This window comes from Coptis chinensis, chromosome 8 (assembly GCF_015680905.1).
Source record: "Coptis chinensis isolate HL-2020 chromosome 8, ASM1568090v1, whole genome shotgun sequence".
NCBI classification, from domain to species: Eukaryota; Viridiplantae; Streptophyta; class Magnoliopsida; order Ranunculales; family Ranunculaceae; genus Coptis; species Coptis chinensis.
This window is the reverse complement of record NC_141463.1, coordinates 14,373,046-14,393,894: the sequence shown is the minus strand read 5'-3', so window position 1 is coordinate 14,393,894 and position 20,849 is coordinate 14,373,046. Positions and strand designations below refer to the sequence as shown.

Below are 20,849 nucleotides of genomic sequence, written 5' to 3'. Positions count from 1 at the left end.
TTGGCTAGTAAAATCCAGACTTTTATACCAGAGTTTTATACCAGACTTACCTAATTTAGCCATAACATGTGTCTAGTGTTTTCGGCACTTGCGATGTGTCTAGTGTTTCCGGCACTTCCTGGGTCAAATAGTGTCCACCATGCACATCTAGTTCTAGCAAATATGATATAAAGATCACATTCCACAAACTTAATCAACAAATGAATAACAAAAAACAAAGCCACCAATCAATTAAACATTATTATAAAAATATAGTTATCAATCTAAGACATAAAAACTTGATAGTGTCATACATACAAAAAAAAACACAGTTACCAGCAGACCTCATACTGACTCAGAAAAGGAGCAACTAACAATCTAGTTTGTTCTTGGCGCAGCCCACTTTACTCTAAGGATGAGGTTGTCATAACCATAACCATTGAGCATTGCAATAGCCTTCTCAGCGTCACCTTTGTGTTCACATTTCTAAATGTAGATTGTATGTTTCAAGTTCCAAAGTACGAAATTAAAATCCATCAGACACCACCTCTTTCGGAAAATTCTGCTAGCACACATGTTTCATCAGAATATACTACTATGCCAATAACCTCTTTATTTGCTTTTAGGTTGTTTCCTGCCACTATGTTCTTTGAGTCCCTGAAACTCATAGATCACCAAGTCCAACTATTAGTCCAGGAATTTAAAGAACAGTTATAATGAGACTTCTACGAGTGGATATAGATCTCCATACAACTAGAGAAAACATCAATACGCTACAAACAATTTCGAATATAACTAATAAACTGTTGATTAAGTCAAATCACAGAGCATGGGTCAAAAGCTTTTGATTCCCTTCAGAGAAATTTAAGTTTAATCTAGCTTCAGTGAGGATACTGAAGATATCAATGTTACACATATGGTTTGGTAGGAAAACCTTAGCCTACCCAGAATTCAAATAGATGGGCATTGACTCCAGGGTGCCAGAACAGGAAACCAACTCAAACCAGCTCTCAACTGAAAACTTGGATACAGGATCTAGCATCTGGGAAAGATTGGCAAGTAATATATATCACCTTTACTGATCAGAATGTAAGAAACAAAAGAACAACCATGAAGAAGTGAATAGGCAGTTTACTAGCATGTGGTATCCGCAGTTGGTACCCATGTTGATGCCACTGAGTACCTGCAAGCATACACAGAAAATACATATTAACAACGTAAAATATGAATTACGAGGGAGGGTCACTTCAAAGTTCAAAGTTCAAAGTACAGCTCGTAACGCACACTACTAGCTTCAAACCTGACACTAGATCCTCCCCAACCTTGAATAGCCACTATAGTGGAAACACACCACAAGTCAAAGAATTACATCAACCTTCAGTAGTCCGGCAGTTTATAGTCTATACGTACAAGATATCGCAAACTAGTCTAATTGTGATGAGAGACCAAAATTACGGCCTTGGGAGACCCAAGTAGGAAACTAGTATTGCTACAGTTATTGTCAGACTAGTAGGAAAGGGACAAAAACTTCCATAATTGGCTAAATGTTATTTGAAGATGAAACTCACAAAATCACAATGCCGATGCCACACCGAGAAGCAACTCTTTGAAGTAGGAGTCACACTCTACTTTTGCACGAGACGTAATGCCCGAGGAGGATCATGTCTGAAAAGAGCATATGAGTACCGGTCAATGATAAGCTGCCACACTTGGATCAAAATGAAGAAAAACCTCATAGCCAAATATTGGAAAATGGACATACATATCCTTCTTGGAGAGCACGGTAGTCATTGTGGTCGCCCTTGTCAATCTGTGCCCCTTTTACCTGAAAAGGAAGAAAAACAGATGATGTTTCAAAACTATTTGAAATTTGTCTATAGGAAATGGAAACTTACATATCCATTAATTAATCGTATATAAAAAATACAAGATAATGAGGTTGATATCATTGAATAAAGTTAGGTATATACCAGAGCATAAGAACCTTAGTTTCCACAATTATTTGGCACACCAATTATTAAAGAAAAATCTCTTCAGAAATGAAACACAAAGAGTTCAGAATTGTAAAAGGGTTGTGTAGGGAAAAAAATTAGTTCCACATATTTACAAAGTGAAGAAGCAAAGACATATATACTATTTTGTCCAAATACTATTTGGTTTTTCCAAATAAAGACACATACTATATGTGACCTAAGGCAATACCATCTTTGAATGTTTTCAAGCTTGCAGGACAGTGGGAGAATGTACTAGCCTTAACCAGCTGTTTCAGGAAAATACTTGTTTGTACTTTTTGTATTTTTAATCTAGGGTGTGTTTGTTAAATTTTAACTCATGGAAAGGAAAGGAAATAAAATGGGTGGTCCACTATGGAATGGAATGGAAATGAAATAATTTTAAATGGTATGTGTTTGGTAAACTGGGAAAGGAAAGTAAAAACTGAGAAAAGGCATAATCATGTTTGTTTGCAAAAGCTATGGAAATGAATAATTGTATTGTTGGGTCATGGTGTATTAGTAGTAAGTCTCTATCTATATATTTCATTTCCTTTCCTTTCCACAAAATTTTCAGGGGTTAGCTAAGGACACAAAACCTTTTCCATTTCCATGATTTTGTTTCCATATTGAAAAGCCCATTTCCTTTCCATGGGTAAACAAACGCCTTAAAAACTATGGAAAAGGTGGACCACTCTTATTTTCCTTTCCTTTCCATAGTGTTTCCATCATAACAAACACACCCCTATTCTTCCTTTGCAGTCTTAGACTAAGCACATTACTGATCATAAAAGGGAAAAAGGCTTAAACATCACTCAGATGATTCAATATATCAAGCAGCTCAGATGAGCAAAATGACAAAGTATTCACAGAGTGACTAACAACTAATAGTATTTTGTGTCAGTAAATGCCTAAATGGAACAACATATCAAGGAAAAACCGAAACTAATATAATGATTGAGAGAGAATTTTACCACTCTTTTGAATAAGAGAGTCCCATCTGATTTAGTTGAAGCCCCATTTGATTCTACGCCTGTTGAGTCAATCTCCAGTCATTGTTGATAGCATTTCCTTCCTTCTGTAGTAGAAGTGGCCTATTTCCACCCCATTTTTATCATACTTGTACCCTGTTTAGTCACCTTATATCCCTAATGGAGCACGAGGAGGAAAAAAAATAACAATAGGATCAGTAAGTCTCCTGATAAAAACTGATTATGAATCTTGAAGTATAATTACTTCCACTTCTTGATTTAGCTGAATATTATATCGTCTTATCAATTTACAAATGATGCTTTCTCCAGTATTTATAAACAAGCAAATTTTATCATTTCAAAAGAAAGTCATGCACCTGGCATGCTGGTCGCGAAATATACAACTCATGAATTTTTGAGAATTACCTTATGTTTCGCAATGTTTGTCAGTATATCTACATTTAGAAAACATGTTTGAGGACAAGTTTTATTCTTGATCTCCGTCAATACCACGTGAATGAGAGGCAAGCATGCTTCGGCACAGAGTTTGAAGTCATGGATACTGCTCTGACTTCCAACCCTGAAAGTTAACCTTAGAGTAAGTCATGAGACAGAATAGAAGAAAGTTCATCGATTCATTCCGAAGTAGATAAAAATTGAAAACTTGGGTCCTTTATCTAAGTTCATAACCCAACACTAATAGATTTAGAAAGTCAGTGCATGAACACACACACATAACCTTAAAGTCAATAATCTAAGAGGCTGACCCTAACTTCAACATTTCTTAATCCCAGTTGCAAAATAACAAGTAAAACAGAACAATGTAAAGTTCTTCTCCCAGTCTCTAGCTAAATTGTTCAAACAGTTCACAAGAGCAAATGAAAGAAACCTGGGTGCTTGTAAGTACAAGTAAACTAACATAGACACAGATTGAAACACTACTCAAGTTCCATAACATGCGCAGGTATTTCAATAATAAAATATCTTGGCATACCAATCATATGATATAGACAAAGAAGGAACACCATTGAAGAAAGCCTCTCGAGCACCCCAAGCAATGTGCACGGAGTAAATACCAAATTCCAAAATGGAGGAAGGCCATCACTAGTGTAACAAAAATCTATGTCCAGTGACTGGGCGCTATAAAACTATTTAAAATATACAATATTAACTCAAAGCTTTGCATATAGGTAGGTCACATTTCTAAATGTAGATTGTGTGTTCCAAGTTCCAAGTATGAAATTAGATATAAAATATTGTTGAGGCTTAATTGATTTCTTATTTTCCAAGTGAGAAAGTCCCAGAACTCACATTATCGTTCTAGTGGGAACTCCACATACTTGTCGATCTTCTCAACATAAGAGCCATCATTTTTGAATCTCTTTAAATGGAAAGTTACTTACTTCTTTAGAAAATCAAGGAAGATGTTTTCTACACGAACAACCTTCTCATCAACGAAGAAATCAACAAAAGCTTCCATCTTTTTTCTTTTTCTTTTGAGATTCGCAGGAAGAGAGATACACACTAGAAACAGTTCTGTGTTTAACTTACCTACCCCAAATTGAAAAACCCAAAAAGAAAAATAATTAGAATTTTGTGCGCAAACAAATTAGAGAGAGAAATGAGACTGAAAAGGGGGCTATACCTGATTTGTCTTCCTCTTTCAAGCTATCCTCCTTGATCTGGTTTGTCTAATTCGTCATCCCTAAACCATAGAAGAAAGAGAGAAATTTCAAATTTAACCAGATCGCCTTCCTCTTTTGACAATTAGATTTGGAACCCTAGACTTTAGTGCTTGAGAGGAGGAGAGTGAAGGGAGACGAGCTTGAGAGAAGAGAAATGTACCCTTCCAGATTTTAGGCTTTATTTAATTTCTTTTACCCAAAATTAAAAATAAAAAAATCCTTAGAAAATAAATAAATAAAAGGGAAAATAGATGTACAGTAACTGATACCGTAATGCCTAACGCTTTTATCCGTTAGGAAGCTAGTAACGGATATAAGTGTTACACATGGAAAATTTGCCCTGTTACAAAATGGCCATTTTGGTGTAGTGTGAATATACTTTGTGTGTTCTTCTGTCTTTGTATGTTTAAGTGTACCTATATGGTTACTGCATAAGAAGTTAATAGTTAAAGGATTAGAGCCATGAACATTTGATGGTTCTGTTTACACTAAAAGTTTAGATTAGATTGTAAGTTTGAATATGGTATGATCATATTAAGCTTTTGATGCCAAAGCCACTTGTTTCTACCAGGCTTGTCCATTATGCTTATTGAGCACAAAAGATCTTGTATTTGGATGTGGACATCAGGTAGGAATCCATAAAGTTTCATGTTTCGTAATTGTACACCATTCTCAGTCTAATATTCTATCAAACTCTTTTTGCAGACATGTTACAATTGTGGTAAAGAATTGTCGCTCTGCCCAATTTGTTGAAGCCTTATTGGCACAATGATAAAGTTGTATGAGTAACTCCTTGAAGCTTAGTTGATGATTCTCATGGTTCGTCTTACAGCTAGACATATAGTAACTTTTCTTTCATATTGTGCATTTTCATTTTTTTTGCAGGCAAAGTGTGAATATTATATATAATAATAAGGTTACAATATAGGGGTTGAGCACCACCCGGGCTGGATTAAGTTCCCACTTTGAATCCAAAATAATATATTCCATGAAGGTGATAAACCTTCATTCTAAATTCTAAACCCTGTGTGTTTCCAGTAAGAGTAATTCATTTATATCTTGCTGGAATATTTCGAGCCTTGGGTGGACGAGGAGTCGGATCAACAACTTTCCCCTTTGGCTTACTTCCTCTCCTCTTCTGAGTTTTCCATGGTTCATCACCATCCTCTGAGTTATCTTTGTCATCCTCTGAGTTATCTTCGTCATCAACAAGATCTGCCCAATTGACCAAACTCAGTATGAATTTGGTTTCATTTAACTTTATTGGCTGCTTCTGAAGAGGCACTAGAGGACTCTTCTCCCGTTGTTAATGAAGAATAGGAGTCTAAAACTCTACTATTCATAGCTTGTACCACTGTCACCTCCTTCTCTACTTGCTTGTTCAAGTTTGTGCTCATTGGCTTTGAGCGTAGAGGTTCCATTTCTTTTTCTTGTCACGCATCTACTTGAGGTGATGTGACACCCATCACCGTGGGTGATGCACACACACGCGGTAGGTTAGTATCATCCACACTAGGTGAGTCAATGACAACATCATCAACTGCTACATAGACTGTAGCATGTTCCTCAATTGTTGGTGGGATAACCATCAACACATTTTCCACATTTGTATCTTGTGGTATACTATCTTGTACTTCTTGTACTTCTTGTATCTTGTGGTATACTATCTTGTACTATATGGGCTGCTAAAGGCAAATATAGCACCCAAAACACAAAAATGTCATTCTAATGGGGCTGCTAAAAGGGTCTTAAATTTGGAAAGAGTAAAAAACCCAGCCAAACTTAAGACTTTTGCTAGTAGCTGCCATAATAAGTTCCGGGAGATGGACGGTATAGTTTCTGCCGTCTGTTGGTTATTTATGTACAAACGACAGAATCTAAGCCGTCCGTATCCCGTTTTAATTAAATTGACGGGCGGCAAAAACTCTGCCGTCTGTACCTGCTAGACGCAAAAACTGACAAATCTCATTATTCTTTTCATATACAAACTCACTCCACTTCATTCCATTAACTTCATTCCATTCCAATCCATTTCGTTCATGTAATAGAGACAACAATCCACACATCCATTCAACTAAACAAAATTCATTCATTAAACAAATATGATTCAATTCATTCAACTTAACAAAATCCATAGAAGTAAATCAAAACACACGTAAAAACAAATTCTAAACTAATTTCCGCTCGAACCCTCCTCTTCTTTGATTTACTCGCTCGCCGTGATTCTCGCAATGTCAGTTCTAGCACCTGCGCTTCTAACTCCGCGACTCTATCATGTGTCTTTTTCTTCTTTTCTCGCTCAACCACCAAATAATGATAGCATTCATCGGTTGTAGTCATAAATGAATCGCGCATCCCATGCATCATTAGCTGCGACTCGGCATATCGCGCTCTAAGTGTAGCCTACAAAAAAAGCAATAACTTTAAGAAAAATCATCACTATAAAGTATAAACCAAATATAATTCAAGTTTCAAAATATAAACCAAATATTAATCTCATCCAGAGTGTCAAAATCCAAGACAAGGTTCGGAAGATAACTTTGATCAACATGAGGTATAGGTATGGCGACATGCATTCCCTGAGATGTAACTATGCCATAGCTCCATGGGTTATCCAGATCGGAAGGAGCTGGAACTAAAGACGATGATACCTCCAAACTCAAAGACGATTCGGCGCATTGTAAGATTATACAAACGACGTATACGGTGAATCGCCTCACATAACCAAACATCATCTATAGTATCTCCCTCCACATCATCAACATTTAATTCCATATATTGAGTATGAAACCATGGTGTCCACTATATTGCCAATGCCGACTTAGTCTCGAGTTGGTTACGATCTAAGTGAATGTTGTGGCGTCTTTGACCAGTTTGGTGATCTTTAAAGTCATTCATCAATGCTCTAATCCGTGGGATGATATCACGGTCCATGAAAGACGCGAGTTTTTGGGTTTCTAGCCAATGTAACATATGTTAGTGGATCGTCTGGGTTCAGAAATTGAATTACTGGAGGGTTTTGCAAATTATAGACTTCATCGACGTTTTCATACTCATCGAAGTTTAGCGCTGACGTCGACTCTTGTGTCAATCTACTAATTGATTTTCGACCGAAAAATCGTTTACCCTTGTTATTCATTTTGTGCGGCACTTGCAATTCAATCAACAATACCCTCTTTATAACTTCAATTTAAACAAAACACACAATTTCAAACTAGCATTCATAAATTCCAACATTATAATTCAATCACAATTCAATTCAATTCTAAAATCAACATTCAATTCAATTCTAAAATCAAATTTGCAATTCTAATTCAATTCAATTCAATTCTAAAATCAATTCAATCACAATTCAATTCAATTCAATCACAATTAACATTTCTAAAATCGAATTTCAATATGAGAGAGTGAAACTTACGAGTATTGAGCACAAAAAGGAGTGAATTGAGGAATGAATGAGTGAATTGTTTTTGTTTTTGGTTTTTGGGAGTGAGGAGAGAAGAGGAGTAGTGAAGGATTGAGGAATTGAAGGAGTGAATTGAGAAGAGATTTGTGAGTTATAGTATTTGGAGTGTACAGACGGCAGAGTTAACAGATAACAGGAATTCTGCCGTCTGTATCCCGAACTTAACATATGCTAAAAGTTTCCATTGGACTGGTTTTTCAAATTTGGGTTGCCAAATTTGGCTGGGGCTGCTAAAGGGCCTATGTGGCACCTTTTAGCAGCATATTATAGCTGCTCCCCATTGGACTTGCTCTAATTGTAATTGTAGAATGTTACACTTATTTAGCACCAGGGGCATTAAAATAGTACTGGGGCTCCCCATTGGACTTGCTCTAATTGTAATTGTAGAATGTTACACTTATTTAGCACCAGGGGCATTAAAATAGTACTGGGGAGCATGTTGGTACTTCAGCTCAGTAATTAACTTTACTAGCCTTTGGCACGTGGTTCCCATGTTGCCTCTCTCTCTCTCTCTCTCCTTTTACGCTCTCTCATACCTATTTTTTGAATGAACTACGTGCCTCTCTCTCTCTCTTCTTTCTCTCATACCTATTTTTTGAATGAACCATGTGCCTCTTTCTTTCTCTTCTTTTACGTCTACGTCGCCTCTCTCATATTTTTGTTTGTGGTGGGTCCAACTGAAGACCAAAAAAAAAACAATAAAACAAAACCGGCTCAAATAAATAGGTGTCGTGAAATTATGCAAAGGGCAGAACCAAGAGACAGCTCAATCGGCTAACTCACCCACGCCCCTTATAAGTTCCGAGAGACAGCTCAATCGGCTAACTCACCCACGCCCCTTATAAGTAGTAGAGATTATCTTGTTTTGTAACTTTTATTTGTTTATGTTTATTCATTTCTTTATTTTTCGCAAATTTCTGAGTTACTGCCTAATCTGACTGGTTATAATTTGTTTTCCAGTTTGGCTCGAGGATAGCAAGAGAATCAAATCGTAAGAATTTTGGGAGCAACCGTCGCGACAAATCGGGCATCGGCAGGAAGTGTAGTAATCCAAATACCAACAAAATTTAAGTGATACGGAAGCAATCTTGGCTATTTCTCGGTGAGCATGATCAAAGACTTATATAGTGAAATAGAACATCGATCGTTAATTATTTTCCCCTTTTAAAAAGCGAATTATAGCACAAGATGAATCGTTTAGATAGATACGCTATGGTTGACCTATTTTTTTACCCCATTTTGTTTTCTTTCAAGATCTGTCTGATTCAAATCTTGAGATCATCATGTTGTAAAATCACAAAAGAAAAAGTTTAAAATTAAGCCATTTGGCCCATAGCAGATAGTTATCGCTAGCATTAAAACTTCAGAATTGTTGTTAGAGAGTTCGGAACATGAGTGTTTATAGCACATGTAATCTGTTTCCGATTGTCTGATTATGTACAACAAACTTTTCATCTAAATAAAGGGTAAAAACTAGCATCTTTTATCTACTAGCCTCACTTTGGCCACTATGTTGAAATTGGACTCTGCTTAGATATATTTTGCGTAAGTTTGTTAGAAATAGATGATCAGCAGTTCATTAATTAATACTAATCCTTATATTCCTGTCAATAAGAATCACTAAACAATTAGTGATTTTAATACAGTACATATTATAAGTTGTTTTGATATTTAATATTACTTCATACATAAAGAGTTGTTAGATCTTCTATCTAAGTACATGGGTACTCAGAAGGAGGTGCATCCAATTTGATCTCAGTCATCTCACAGTTCAACATAACAAAAACTAGCTTATAAGAGCATTCCCAATGCAAGTCATTATGGTGGGTTTGTGACTTTATTCACCTCCAAATGGTTCAAAACCTTTGCCCAATGCAGAGGTGAATACTAAGGTGACTATTTTCCCAAGTCAAAATGAAGGTGAAACCTTCAACAGAGATAGTGCCTAAGTTGTGAACTTCGGACGGGATGTTGGATTCCTTCTCGTGTGTTTTTTTTAAAAAAATGGAGTTTTTTTGTTTTGTTTTGTTTTGTTTTGTTTTGTTTTGTTTTTTGTTTTGTTTTGTTTTTGTTTTGTTTTTTTTGGACGGAATGTTTCATTCCGTCTTGCATGATTTTTCAACTTTTTTTCGGTTTTTTTTAAAAAAAAAAATTAGACGGGATGTTTCATTCTGTTCAGAGCGTTTTTTCGATTTTTACGTCCAAATGGAATCTAACATCCCGTCCAAGATTAATATTCACATTTGCATTGGGCAGCTTCACCTTGCTTTTCACCAAAATGGTGGAAAAGAGGGAAAATACTGCCTACGTGGAGGTGAAAGAGGGGAAAAATAATGACTTGCATTGGGAATGCTCTAAAAGTCAACAATTGTCTCCCACAGAGTGGACGATGGTAGTGGGCTTAAAACATTGGGCTAGCCTATAAATGTTTGGGCTTATTAAATGTTGGGCCACCAAATTGGGCATGGTACTGTTTTTTTGAATATAGGGCTTGCTGGGCTGGCCCAATTTATAATGTTGGGCTTATAGATAATGGGCTGACCTTGATTGGGTTTTCTCCAAATTTGACATAGTATTGTGCTTTGTGAATATAGCGCCCAAGACGCGACCTAATGAGTGTCGTCCGGCCGATAATGGGCTTGCATGGTTTCTCCAAATTTGGCTTAGTGTTATATTTTTGGGACTCGCGACAGCTGTTCAGTGTCGGGCATATACTAGTATATTACAAAATATCAGGATATGAATGTTTATCGATACTCAATTTCTTGATATGTGTCGTGAAATATCCCCCTCTTTAGAGATATTTTACATTGTTTGATATGCAAATATTGTAGATATATCTAAAATATGGACAAATATAGTGAATAGTTTTTGATATATCACGATATATCATTTATATTTATTTGAAATATAATGGTAAATATTAAATAAAATTGTTAACTAAACAAAATATCGAAAAATATCACAATATATCTTAAAATATAAAAAATATCACATATATCATTGAAATATCGACGATATTTGTAGATGTATATATCTCTAAACTTTTTGCGATATTTATGTATCTTTTGTTGAAATCTCAATATTTATCACGATATTTTGTAGTATGTATACTAGTACAAACAAAAGCTATTCTTAAAATTTAAAACATTAGGATCATATTGTAGAAAGATCGCCCTAGCCATTCCAGTTTGTTACTATTGAAAACTTTTAAAAAGTTATACATCGACGGTGACAAGGTGTTTAAGACAGTTAAACTGTCACTTTCATGTATATGTGCCTAAAGTGTCTAGGGATTAGGAAGCTACATTTTGCCATGAATTCATGTATACTACATGTCGTAGAAGTCTGTGAAACTGTTAATCGTCCTACTGACCCTATTCTAAATCTCCCTAATCATTATCATTAGGGCATCTCCAATGGGGGTATAAACCGTATAGAGTGTAAAGTTTACACTCCAAGTGTCAAAAAACTCTTTTCAATCGGGGTGGTATACCGCAGGTAATAGACTATTAGTTGATAGAGGAGGTGGGGATGGAATTCCCCATCTTGCTATCAGTTGATAAATAGCTCGGGCGACACTTTAACCAACGTCCGAAAAAAAAAATAAATCGAACGTCACTTTAAGTCACATCCCTTTCTAGTTCTAAAGTCATAATTTGTAATTTTTTAAGTAGATGTCACTTAAAATGACGTCCCAATTTAAATTAAATAGAGACGTCACTTTAAGTGACATTCGAGTTTAAAATCCATTGTTTTTACAAGTACACTTCTCCATTGGGGAGTATAGAGTGGATATTTATAGGTTATACAATAGTATGCAATTAGAGTTGTAAAATCCTAATGGCACCTACGTGGAGCTCGAGGTGTAATTTTACACCCCCCATTGGAGATGCTCTTAGGAGATGTATCTCCCTCAATTCTTTAAAGGGAGATTGCCGAGTTGTTCTAAGAGCATTCCCAATGCAAGCAACAACTTGTTACCTCCACATAGCGGCCACATAAGACTATTTCCTCTCATAATTATTTTTTTGGTGAAAAGCTACTAGGCGTTGCCCAATGCAAAAATGACTTTAAAATTCAGACGAAATGTTTTATTCCGTCTGAATGTAAACAATGAAAAAATATCGAAAAAAACACACTGGACGGAATGAAACATATCCCCATCCAAAGAAAAAAAAACCATGCGAGACGGAATAAAATGTTCCGTTCGAAGTTTACAACTCAGTAACAATCGAGGTAGCAAGTGCCATCATCATTGTTACCTAGTGAATAACTACCTCCATAGTCACCCTTGCATTATATTAGACCATTCTTTTTGGCTAATAAGAGCATCTTTAGGAGCGATACCAAAAAAACACCAAATTTTTTAACCAAACCAAATACCAAACCAAACTTACACCAGCTAACTTCAGGAGCGATATCAAAAAGTTGACATCAAATGTCGAGGTTTTGGATAAATTGCACCATATATATAATATAGTCCATGCTGCTTTCGCAAAACCGCGCCATAGACGCCCACCATAGAAGCCCAAGCCCACGCGGTTTTCCAGAAACCATGTGGTGTGTGACACACTGCGTTCTATCATCTTTTAACCACGTGTTTCCTACGTGGCTCTCTACATTTTTCATGTTCCCTCTAATCCTAAACTCATCTCTTTAGCAAAAAAAAAAAAAAAAAAAAACGAAATTGTTGACAATTTTTCAATGGATCATTCATCTTTTTCTTCTTCATTGAGCTCGAGCTCTTCAAATGATAATACATCAATTAAGCGTTATAAAAAATTAGTGGTTATTGCTCTACCTTTGATCCGACATCGTCTGGGTTTATTGCGTCAGCAAAAAGCGGAGTCTTTTTATAAACCACATGGTGGTTCGAAGAAAGGAAGAAAATGCAAGAATCGTCAGTACGAGGCAACAATGGCTCGTATAAATGCTAACTACTTCGGCGTAAATTCTATATTCACTGACCATGACTTTCGATGCCAATTTCGTATGGGTGAGTCATTGTTTATTCATATTTTCAATCATCTTAACAATCATGTACCATATTTTCAACAAAAAGTTAATAATGCAGGTAAGTTTGGGATTCACCCAAAAATCAAAGTAATTGCTACTATACGAATGCTTGTTTAAGGGTCTCCAGCTGATCTAGTAGATGACATGTTACATATTGTTAAGCCAACTGTTCATGAAAGCATGCACTATTTTTGTGATGGAATTATTAGAATTTTTGGAGGTGAATACTTGCGCAAACCAAATGCTGCATATATTCAGCGTTTGCTTGAAGAGTCTGAGGAACGCGGATGGCCTGGAATGCTAGAAAGCACTGATTGCATACACTAGCAATGAAAGAATTTTCCATCCACGTGGCAAGGGTCTCATACTGGCCATGTGCATAAACCAACAGTGATTCTGGAGGTGGTTGCTTCTCGTGACACGTGGATTTGGCATGCTTTTTATGGAATGAAGGGTTCTCACAATGATCTTAATGTGCTTGACCACTCACCAATATTTGATGATATAGTCAATGATGAAGTTATTCCTTGTAACTACACTGTGAATGGGCATCATTATGATATGGGCTATTACTTGGCTGACGGTATATATCTTAATTATGCCACCTTGATTCAAACGATTTCTAAGTTGACTGTTGCACAAGCTAAATATTTTGCAAAGAAGCAAGAAGCTGCTAGAAAAGACATAGAGCGGGCGTTTGGTATATTGCAGTCGCGTTAGGCTATTTTAGCGAATCCGTGCAGGTTATGGTATTTAGAGACCATGGCTACTGTTATGAGGGTTTGCATCATTTTACACAATATGATTGTGGAAGATGAACGCGAAACGGATATCCCGTAGTATATTCCTGATTATGAAAGGCCAAGTAGAGAAGGTGCATCTGAAGATGAACGCCACTTTGTTCTATCTCATTGGGCATCTAGCATTGAGAGGGTCCGTTCATAAGTTTTTTTACGATAGATTGAAGAATGACTTGGTCGAGCATTTGTGGAGTAGGCGTGGTTGGCGTTGATTTCTATTTATATTTGGACTTTGTGTTTATTTATCGTTTCAATTTCTATGTATTTGTGTTCCGAGTTTATTTCTATTTATTTGTGGTTTTATAAAAGGATTTGTGTATATGAGAATTTTGTTTGAAAATACAAAGTAGACTCTGCCGATTTTTTTTTAGAATGATAAATAAAAAGTATCAACTTTAAATTAAGGTAACTCAAATTAAAAGAAAATATTCAATTAAAGTACATTCTAATTAAAATCAAGATACAAACTCAAATTAAAGTACGTTATAAATTAAAAGACATAAGTAGAAAGTAAATCATTTAGACTCTGCACTACTTTGACTACTACTGTTTGGAAGTTTTCCTTTGAATTGGAATTGAAAATATAATTCCAAAACTTACAATTTTAAGTAGTTAAAATTCCTGAATATATGGAAATCTCAAGTTTCTATATTGGCAACTTACAATTCTTCATTTTTTGTAAAAGGTTTCTATTCCTTTTAAAAAGTTGCCAAATTTGGACTCTAATTTTTGAAAATATATTATGAATTCCACCCTAAAATTCATTCCAAACACACTAGTATTTTAGCATCATTTTCATTTTTGTAAAATTTCTGCCTTTTGAGTTGCCAAATTTCTTTCTTCAATTGAAGTTTCATTCTTTTTTAGATTTTTCATCTTCCAATCCATCGCATTTTTTCAATTGAAGTTTTTTTTTTGGATTCCATCCATCATTTTTTCTTTCTTTTTGGATTCCATCTCATCTTTCTTCAATTGTCTTTGAGCTTCTAATTTATTGCCTTCCTTGGTGGTTTTAGAAAGTTCCACAAGAAAATCATCAAGTTTCTTAGCAGATTCCTCCACTTTAGAATTACCTTATTTTTTTCTTTTTGGTTTCTTTTCTTTTCTTCTTTATTTCCAATAGGCCTATCCGCAAGCCCATCAACTTGGTGTGGATCATAATCCATTGGGTTGAGTTGTTGCAGTTGATATTGGAACTGATGAACCTCTTTCTCCACTATTTGACTTCGACTTTTTGGTGGGTCGCATTTCATTTCTCAATTGTAGCCTCTTCCATTTGGGTGAGTCTTTCACCATATTATAGCATTGTATTCACTTCCAAACCCCATTATGAATCCCATATGCATTTATTGCTTACTCAACCTACCAGTTAAGAAAAAACTATATTAAAATTGAAAAAAGTATTTGTGAATCAAAATAACAAATATAAAGTAAATAATACTTACAATCATATTTTCATTATAGCCACTTGGAGGAGATGCTTGAATCTTAGAAAGAATAACATGAAACTTGTTGATATTAGCTTAAATGAAAGTCCAACGGTGTTTCATGTGCGTGAAGTTGCGTTCGGTCACTCTTCCTAGATTTGCATGAAATGCATTTAGAATCCTACTCCAAAATTCGTTTGACTTTTGCTCATTTTCTACTACACCATCTTGACTAACTTGTAGCCAACTATTGGTAAGAGCAGCATCTTCTTTTTGTATCCATGAAACCCCTCTAGATTTTGTTTTTGGCTCTTCACTAGTCATTGTGGTTTAGAGTAGAGAGTAGAATTAAAGTGGAGAATAGAAGTGAGTGTAAAACCTATTATGTGAGTGCTTCAATTTATAGTGAAAGCAAAATATAGTCGTTTTTTGCCCATTTTTTTCATTTAGAGCACGCAGTGTTGTAAACACCGTGCGGTTTTCGCAAAACCGCGTCATTGAAGCCCACACTCTAGCATATGCCCATGCGGTGTTCGAAACACCGCGCGGTTTTTCCAAAGCCGTGAGAGAGATTTGATACAACACCAAAGCAAACACCAAATTTTGGCCGATTTGGTGTTTGCTTTGGTGTTTTTATCAAAATGTGTCTCTCCTGAAATTGAAAAAACACCAAATTATTGAAAATTTGGTGTTTGATGCTATGATAGTGTCTCTCCTAAATATGCTCTAAGTCTAAGGGTTGACAAGTTGTTATTGTAGGAAACTTATTCCAAAAATATACTTATTGTTAAGTAAACAAGAAATCAAATTGATATAATAAATATATCATGAACAAACCTTTAATTTCAACAAACAAACAAACATTTTAGTTCAACGAATGAACTTAATTTACCAATAATTAAATCCAAGCCTAGTGATCATCACTATGAACTTAAGACATATTTCTTTTTCTTTGAATTAATTTGATTGAATTAATTTTGGCTATACTTATTGTTTAGTACAAATGCACTAACAATTTTGAAGAAGATTTCGTTTTTGCTTTATTGGTAAAAACGTTAGCGGAAAAGATTGCAATGTGGCAGAAAATTTTCTCACCATAGATACTATATTTGATGCATGGAATTGGTTCAAAAATCAGGTATGTCATATGTGAATTGGATTTCTTTGATAGCGCTAAAATAGTATTTGCATAACTACAGGGCAATTTTTTCTCGTTGGTTAAAGTGGTTAAAGTTGGTTAAAGTGGTTAATTCACTTTAAAATTGTGAAAAGTTGCGAATAGGTGCAATTTTTTGACACCTGGTCATTTGGTAATTTATTGAATTCAGAAATATTTGAATCGGTGCATAGACGCTTTTCAAGTGTGAAAAAGTGTGACCCTTCAAAAAAGGAACAAATATTTGAAAATGCAAAACACTTAAAGCGGTACCACATGTTGGCAAGAAACGGTTGAAACCACTATTTTTTTTTACCTGTTGGTGCTTGGTTTCTTGAAGTTCTAGCATTTTTTCTAAAAACAAATAAGTGGCGGCTTTTCATGTTTTTGGCTTGCACTTGTGCTTAAAATCGACTATGTGTTGTTTTAAAACCTGACGAAAACAATCACTTGGTCTATATATAGAGAGACGTCCACGGCTTTTTGGGTGAACAACAAAATAACTTTTTTTTATAGTAACAAGGTACTTTCGATGCCTACTTGTTATACCCGAGGTGTTCCATTTTTCTCTCTCAAACAGAAGCAAGTTCACATATTAGTTTGTGAGTGTAACTTCTTTACTAAACAGAATTTGTTTCTTTTTTTTTTGGATTTGTTTTTTTCAAAAAAATAAGCTAGGGTTAGGCAGACCCCCACCTGCATTAATCTCAAAGACGCTCATACAATGTTCCTATTGCATCATCCTCTACTAGTCTATATAGTTCTCGACTATAACAAAGTGTGTTTCTATTTCAAAATAGAAATGACAACACCACCAGGTTCTCCTATTCATGATGTTCCTATTTCATTTGCTAGACCTACTAGTCCGTTGAATGATATGAACATTTTGGTACTTGATGACAACCTTATGTTCGTAAAGGTGGAACTCAACAACTACGGGTTTCTACTAGCAATGGTGGATACTGGTTCAACTCATACGTTAATCTCTGAGTATATATCCGAGCCTATTGGATTGAAACTCATAGAATGTAAAGGCTCTATGAGAGGCTTGAACCAAGAAGTTGAACCGGTGAAAGGGCTCGCTTTAGAAGTTGACATTAAGATGAACAACTGGCGAGGAAAGGTGGACCTGATGATAGCTCACTTAGACCATTTTCAAGTCATTCTTGGAATGGACTTCTTGAAAGCAAACAAAGTGGTGGTAATGCCACACTTGGGGGGGATTATGATCTAATATTTCGAGAATCCTTGTTTCATTCCAGATGTTAGGAATGGCGGGTGCTAAAAGGGTTCTAAAATTATTTTATTATTTGTAAGATGTATGTGTTTTATTATTGCGCCAAAGAGTGCCAATAAAGAAGATTGCTTAAGATATTGTTTTGTAAGCATACTTTGTAAGCAAAATTGAGGTCTTAGAAGTGTTTTCGACACTATATGAATGATATGTGACATCCTTTAACAAGACGCCTCACTTGAAAAACATATATCTAAATGGTTTTCCAATTTATTGACTTTGTCATGAGAAATTGAAAAATGTGGGGGATTATGTATCTTCTTGAATTAATCTATTTAAAATTGGAAATTTGTTGAAGCATTATTCAAAAGACATCAAATGTGGTGTTTTACTCTAGGAGAGATGCATAAATTTTAAGAAAATCCTCAAAAACAAACGTGGATAACGAGGTCCACTATAGAATCATAATTCATAGCATTGGACAAGGCTGGAGAAGAAGCAGAGTGGCTTCGAAATTTCTTAGAGGATATTCCAAGCTGGGCTAAATTTGTGCCAGCAGTGTGTATACACTGTGACAACCAATCTGATATTGGTAGAGCACAGAGTAGCATATATAACGGAAGTCTCGATACATACGTCGTAGACATAACACCGTTAAACAATGCTCTCAAATGGAGTTATCTCAATCGACTATGTAAGATCAAAAGATAACATTACGGATCCGTTTACAAAAGGTTTAACAAGAGAGCAAGTGGAAAGATTATCAAGGGGAATGAGCTTAAAACCTTTGAAATAATCAACTAAGAGTCCTCATAATAGAAAAACCAACCTAGTTGCCTGGAGATCTCAAGATCTAGGTTCAATGGACCAACTAAATTATATTTGTGACTCAGTTAGCACTGGAGAATAAATATAATTAAGTTGTATATTCCTAACATTTATTTTCCCTGAAAAGTCCCCTACCATTGGGAATGCTCTAAGCATGCCAAAAAGATACACTACAAAAGTTTAATTGTATGCGGAAATTAGCCAACAGCTACAAATCAAAATCAATCACAAACACAGACGCAAACAAAAAAAGAAGAGTTATATTCTCACATATTCTGATGGAAGCAATGTAGGTTGTTCTCGAAGTTAGTCTCGTTCGCTTGAATTATTTATCATCAATAAACATATGCTAATTAGGTGCACATTTCTCACGGACGAAAGACATTTTCCTTGGGTCAAGGTCAAACAAGAATCTGTGATCTGATTGCGCAAACGCTCCTAAGATGCTTAAATACTTATTAGGCCTAAAAATTAAGCAAAAGTCGTCTTCGTTAATAGCAAAAATCTGATGAGGTTCTAGAAGTAGATCAGCACCTGAAAGATGAAATGTGACGGTTGGGAAGCGAATGAACCTATGTGGTCGATCATAGCACAGATCGAAACCGGGCCGTTGCCATGGCACCATATCAAACTTTAAAAAATAATCCCTCAATACCGCCTTTAAAGCCTCATACGCGACTGGATAAATGGAAGGATACGGAGATCCTGTATCGGTAATGAGTCCACCTTCATCATTTTTAATCTTGAAAGTATCATTAGGAATTTGAAGACGAAGTCCTGCAGCAGACATACCCAAACAATCCAAATAGTATAGTGCGTCTATTGGTCCTTCTAACAAAGGAGTGCTTTGGATTTGCAAAGTGGTGGGTGGAATTTGTGCTTCAGAACCAAATGTTAAAATGGTTGTTTTTGCATTTTCGAACCATGGAGGTAAGCAGTAGGAGAAGCGCTTATAGCGGCTCATAATGCTTGGAAATGCTGTAGATCCAGCCCCTAATCCAAAGATTCCAGCTATAATATTATCAGGACTATCTTTGGGCCCAAATTTGATGTTCCTGTTGCTCGTTCCAACCGCAATTTCCACGACCTCCTCTCTGTCGTTAGGAAGCTCACATGGAAATCTAAATGTTTCACTTGCAAAAAAACCAGTTGTTACCGCCCCAGCACTTCCATAACCTTGGCTATAGAAACAACGATTGTCTTTGTTACATTGTCTACTCAGACAAGCTTCACTGTCGCAAGGGGTGATATGAAAAGTTCGGGATTTCTTGTAATTAAATGAACCACCTTTAACTTTAAAGCAAGGCCTACAATCAGAAGATTGGATCCAAGAACTATCGCTGCCAGTGTCAAGCAACAAGTAGAAAGGGACTGGCGGTGTACCAATTTTCGCGTGGACTATGTAGTAAGTACCAGCAATTGCTATTTGGCCTACCACAGGGCGTATATTATCGACTTTGCTTGTCGTCGCTGATGCTAACATATTAATACGGGCATCCGATAGCTGCACTAAGCGTTGTAATCTTTCTTCAAGTGTGATGTTGCCTGGGTATAATGGTGACTCTTCGGAGTCTATAGGCATGATCTTCATACTCAAGCCTTTGGATTCTCGGCTGGTGCCACCCAAAACGTAGGGAGACAACGTGAACACACAAAGAAGTACTAGTAGTTTTACATGACTGGTCATTGAGGCCATGCCTAGCTACGTTCATAAGAATTTTTTTGACGGGACGGTGCGTGACAAATGAATAATATATACTGAGAAACTGAGAACTGCATATCTGCTCTTCAGGTTAACATACCATAAAGCACCTTTGCCATTCTACCCTGTAACAGTTGGCTTGACTCGATCTAATTACTTAATAAAGAAACATATATTTTATTCTCATTTTTATTTTTGTGATTACATTTTAGTCAGAATTGCATGCAGCAAACCACCTTTCTATTTCTACGATGTCACAAATCACAATTGGCTCGACTCTAGTTAATAACCAAATAACCAAAGATTCTAGCATTTACTTTAATTACTTATTCTCACTTTTGAGATTTAATTTGGTTGACTGACAATTGCCTCTATCGGAAAAATAAAATGGAATAAGGATAGAAAATTTCTTCTAGTTATATATATTTATATTTTAAAATTAAAGTTTGCACCCAATGTGTATATTTTTCAAGCTGTATTAAAAATTCACATTATCTCTTATTAAAATGGAAATTCTTTCTCCTATTGAACATGAAAATTTGGGGATCTCTCTACTACTAAAACAAGAATCACACTTCTAAATTAAGTCAA

The 20,849-nt window shown here is 35.7% G+C and overlaps 2 protein-coding genes and 2 long non-coding RNA genes across 4 annotated transcripts; 1 reads left to right on the top strand and 3 right to left on the bottom strand.

Annotated features, from left to right (window-relative positions):
• Window positions 1-233: 233 nt before the first annotated feature.
• On the bottom strand, window positions 234-2,107 carry LOC147480114 (uncharacterized). Its single transcript, XM_086578561.1, has 6 exons — window positions 2,087-2,107; window positions 1,742-1,804; window positions 1,269-1,313; window positions 1,115-1,162; window positions 924-1,021; window positions 234-636 (listed from the first exon to the last, which is right to left on the bottom strand). The coding sequence occupies exons 1-6, from the start codon at window positions 2,105-2,107 to the stop codon at window positions 516-518; spliced, it is 396 nt and encodes a 131-aa protein (XP_086434687.1). The 3' UTR covers window positions 234-515.
• An 837-nt stretch (window positions 2,108-2,944) lies between these two features.
• On the bottom strand, window positions 2,945-4,685 carry LOC147480113 (uncharacterized). The gene is made up of 3 exons (XR_015203894.1): window positions 4,587-4,685; window positions 3,368-3,521; window positions 2,945-3,118 (listed from the first exon to the last, which is right to left on the bottom strand). It is a non-coding gene; the product is annotated as an uncharacterized LOC147480113 (long non-coding RNA).
• A 509-nt stretch (window positions 4,686-5,194) lies between these two features.
• On the top strand, window positions 5,195-9,148 carry LOC147480112 (uncharacterized). The gene is made up of 3 exons (XR_015207039.1): window positions 5,195-5,254; window positions 5,332-5,445; window positions 9,053-9,148. It is a non-coding gene; the product is annotated as an uncharacterized LOC147480112 (long non-coding RNA).
• A 9,650-nt stretch (window positions 9,149-18,798) lies between these two features.
• Window positions 18,799-20,401, bottom strand: LOC147480111 (aspartic proteinase nepenthesin-2-like). The gene has a single exon (XM_086578027.1). It carries the CDS (start codon window positions 20,250-20,252, stop codon window positions 18,906-18,908), a length of 1,347 nt encoding a protein of 448 aa, XP_086434153.1. The 5' UTR covers window positions 20,253-20,401; the 3' UTR covers window positions 18,799-18,905.
• Between the last annotated feature and the right edge of the window lie 448 nt (window positions 20,402-20,849).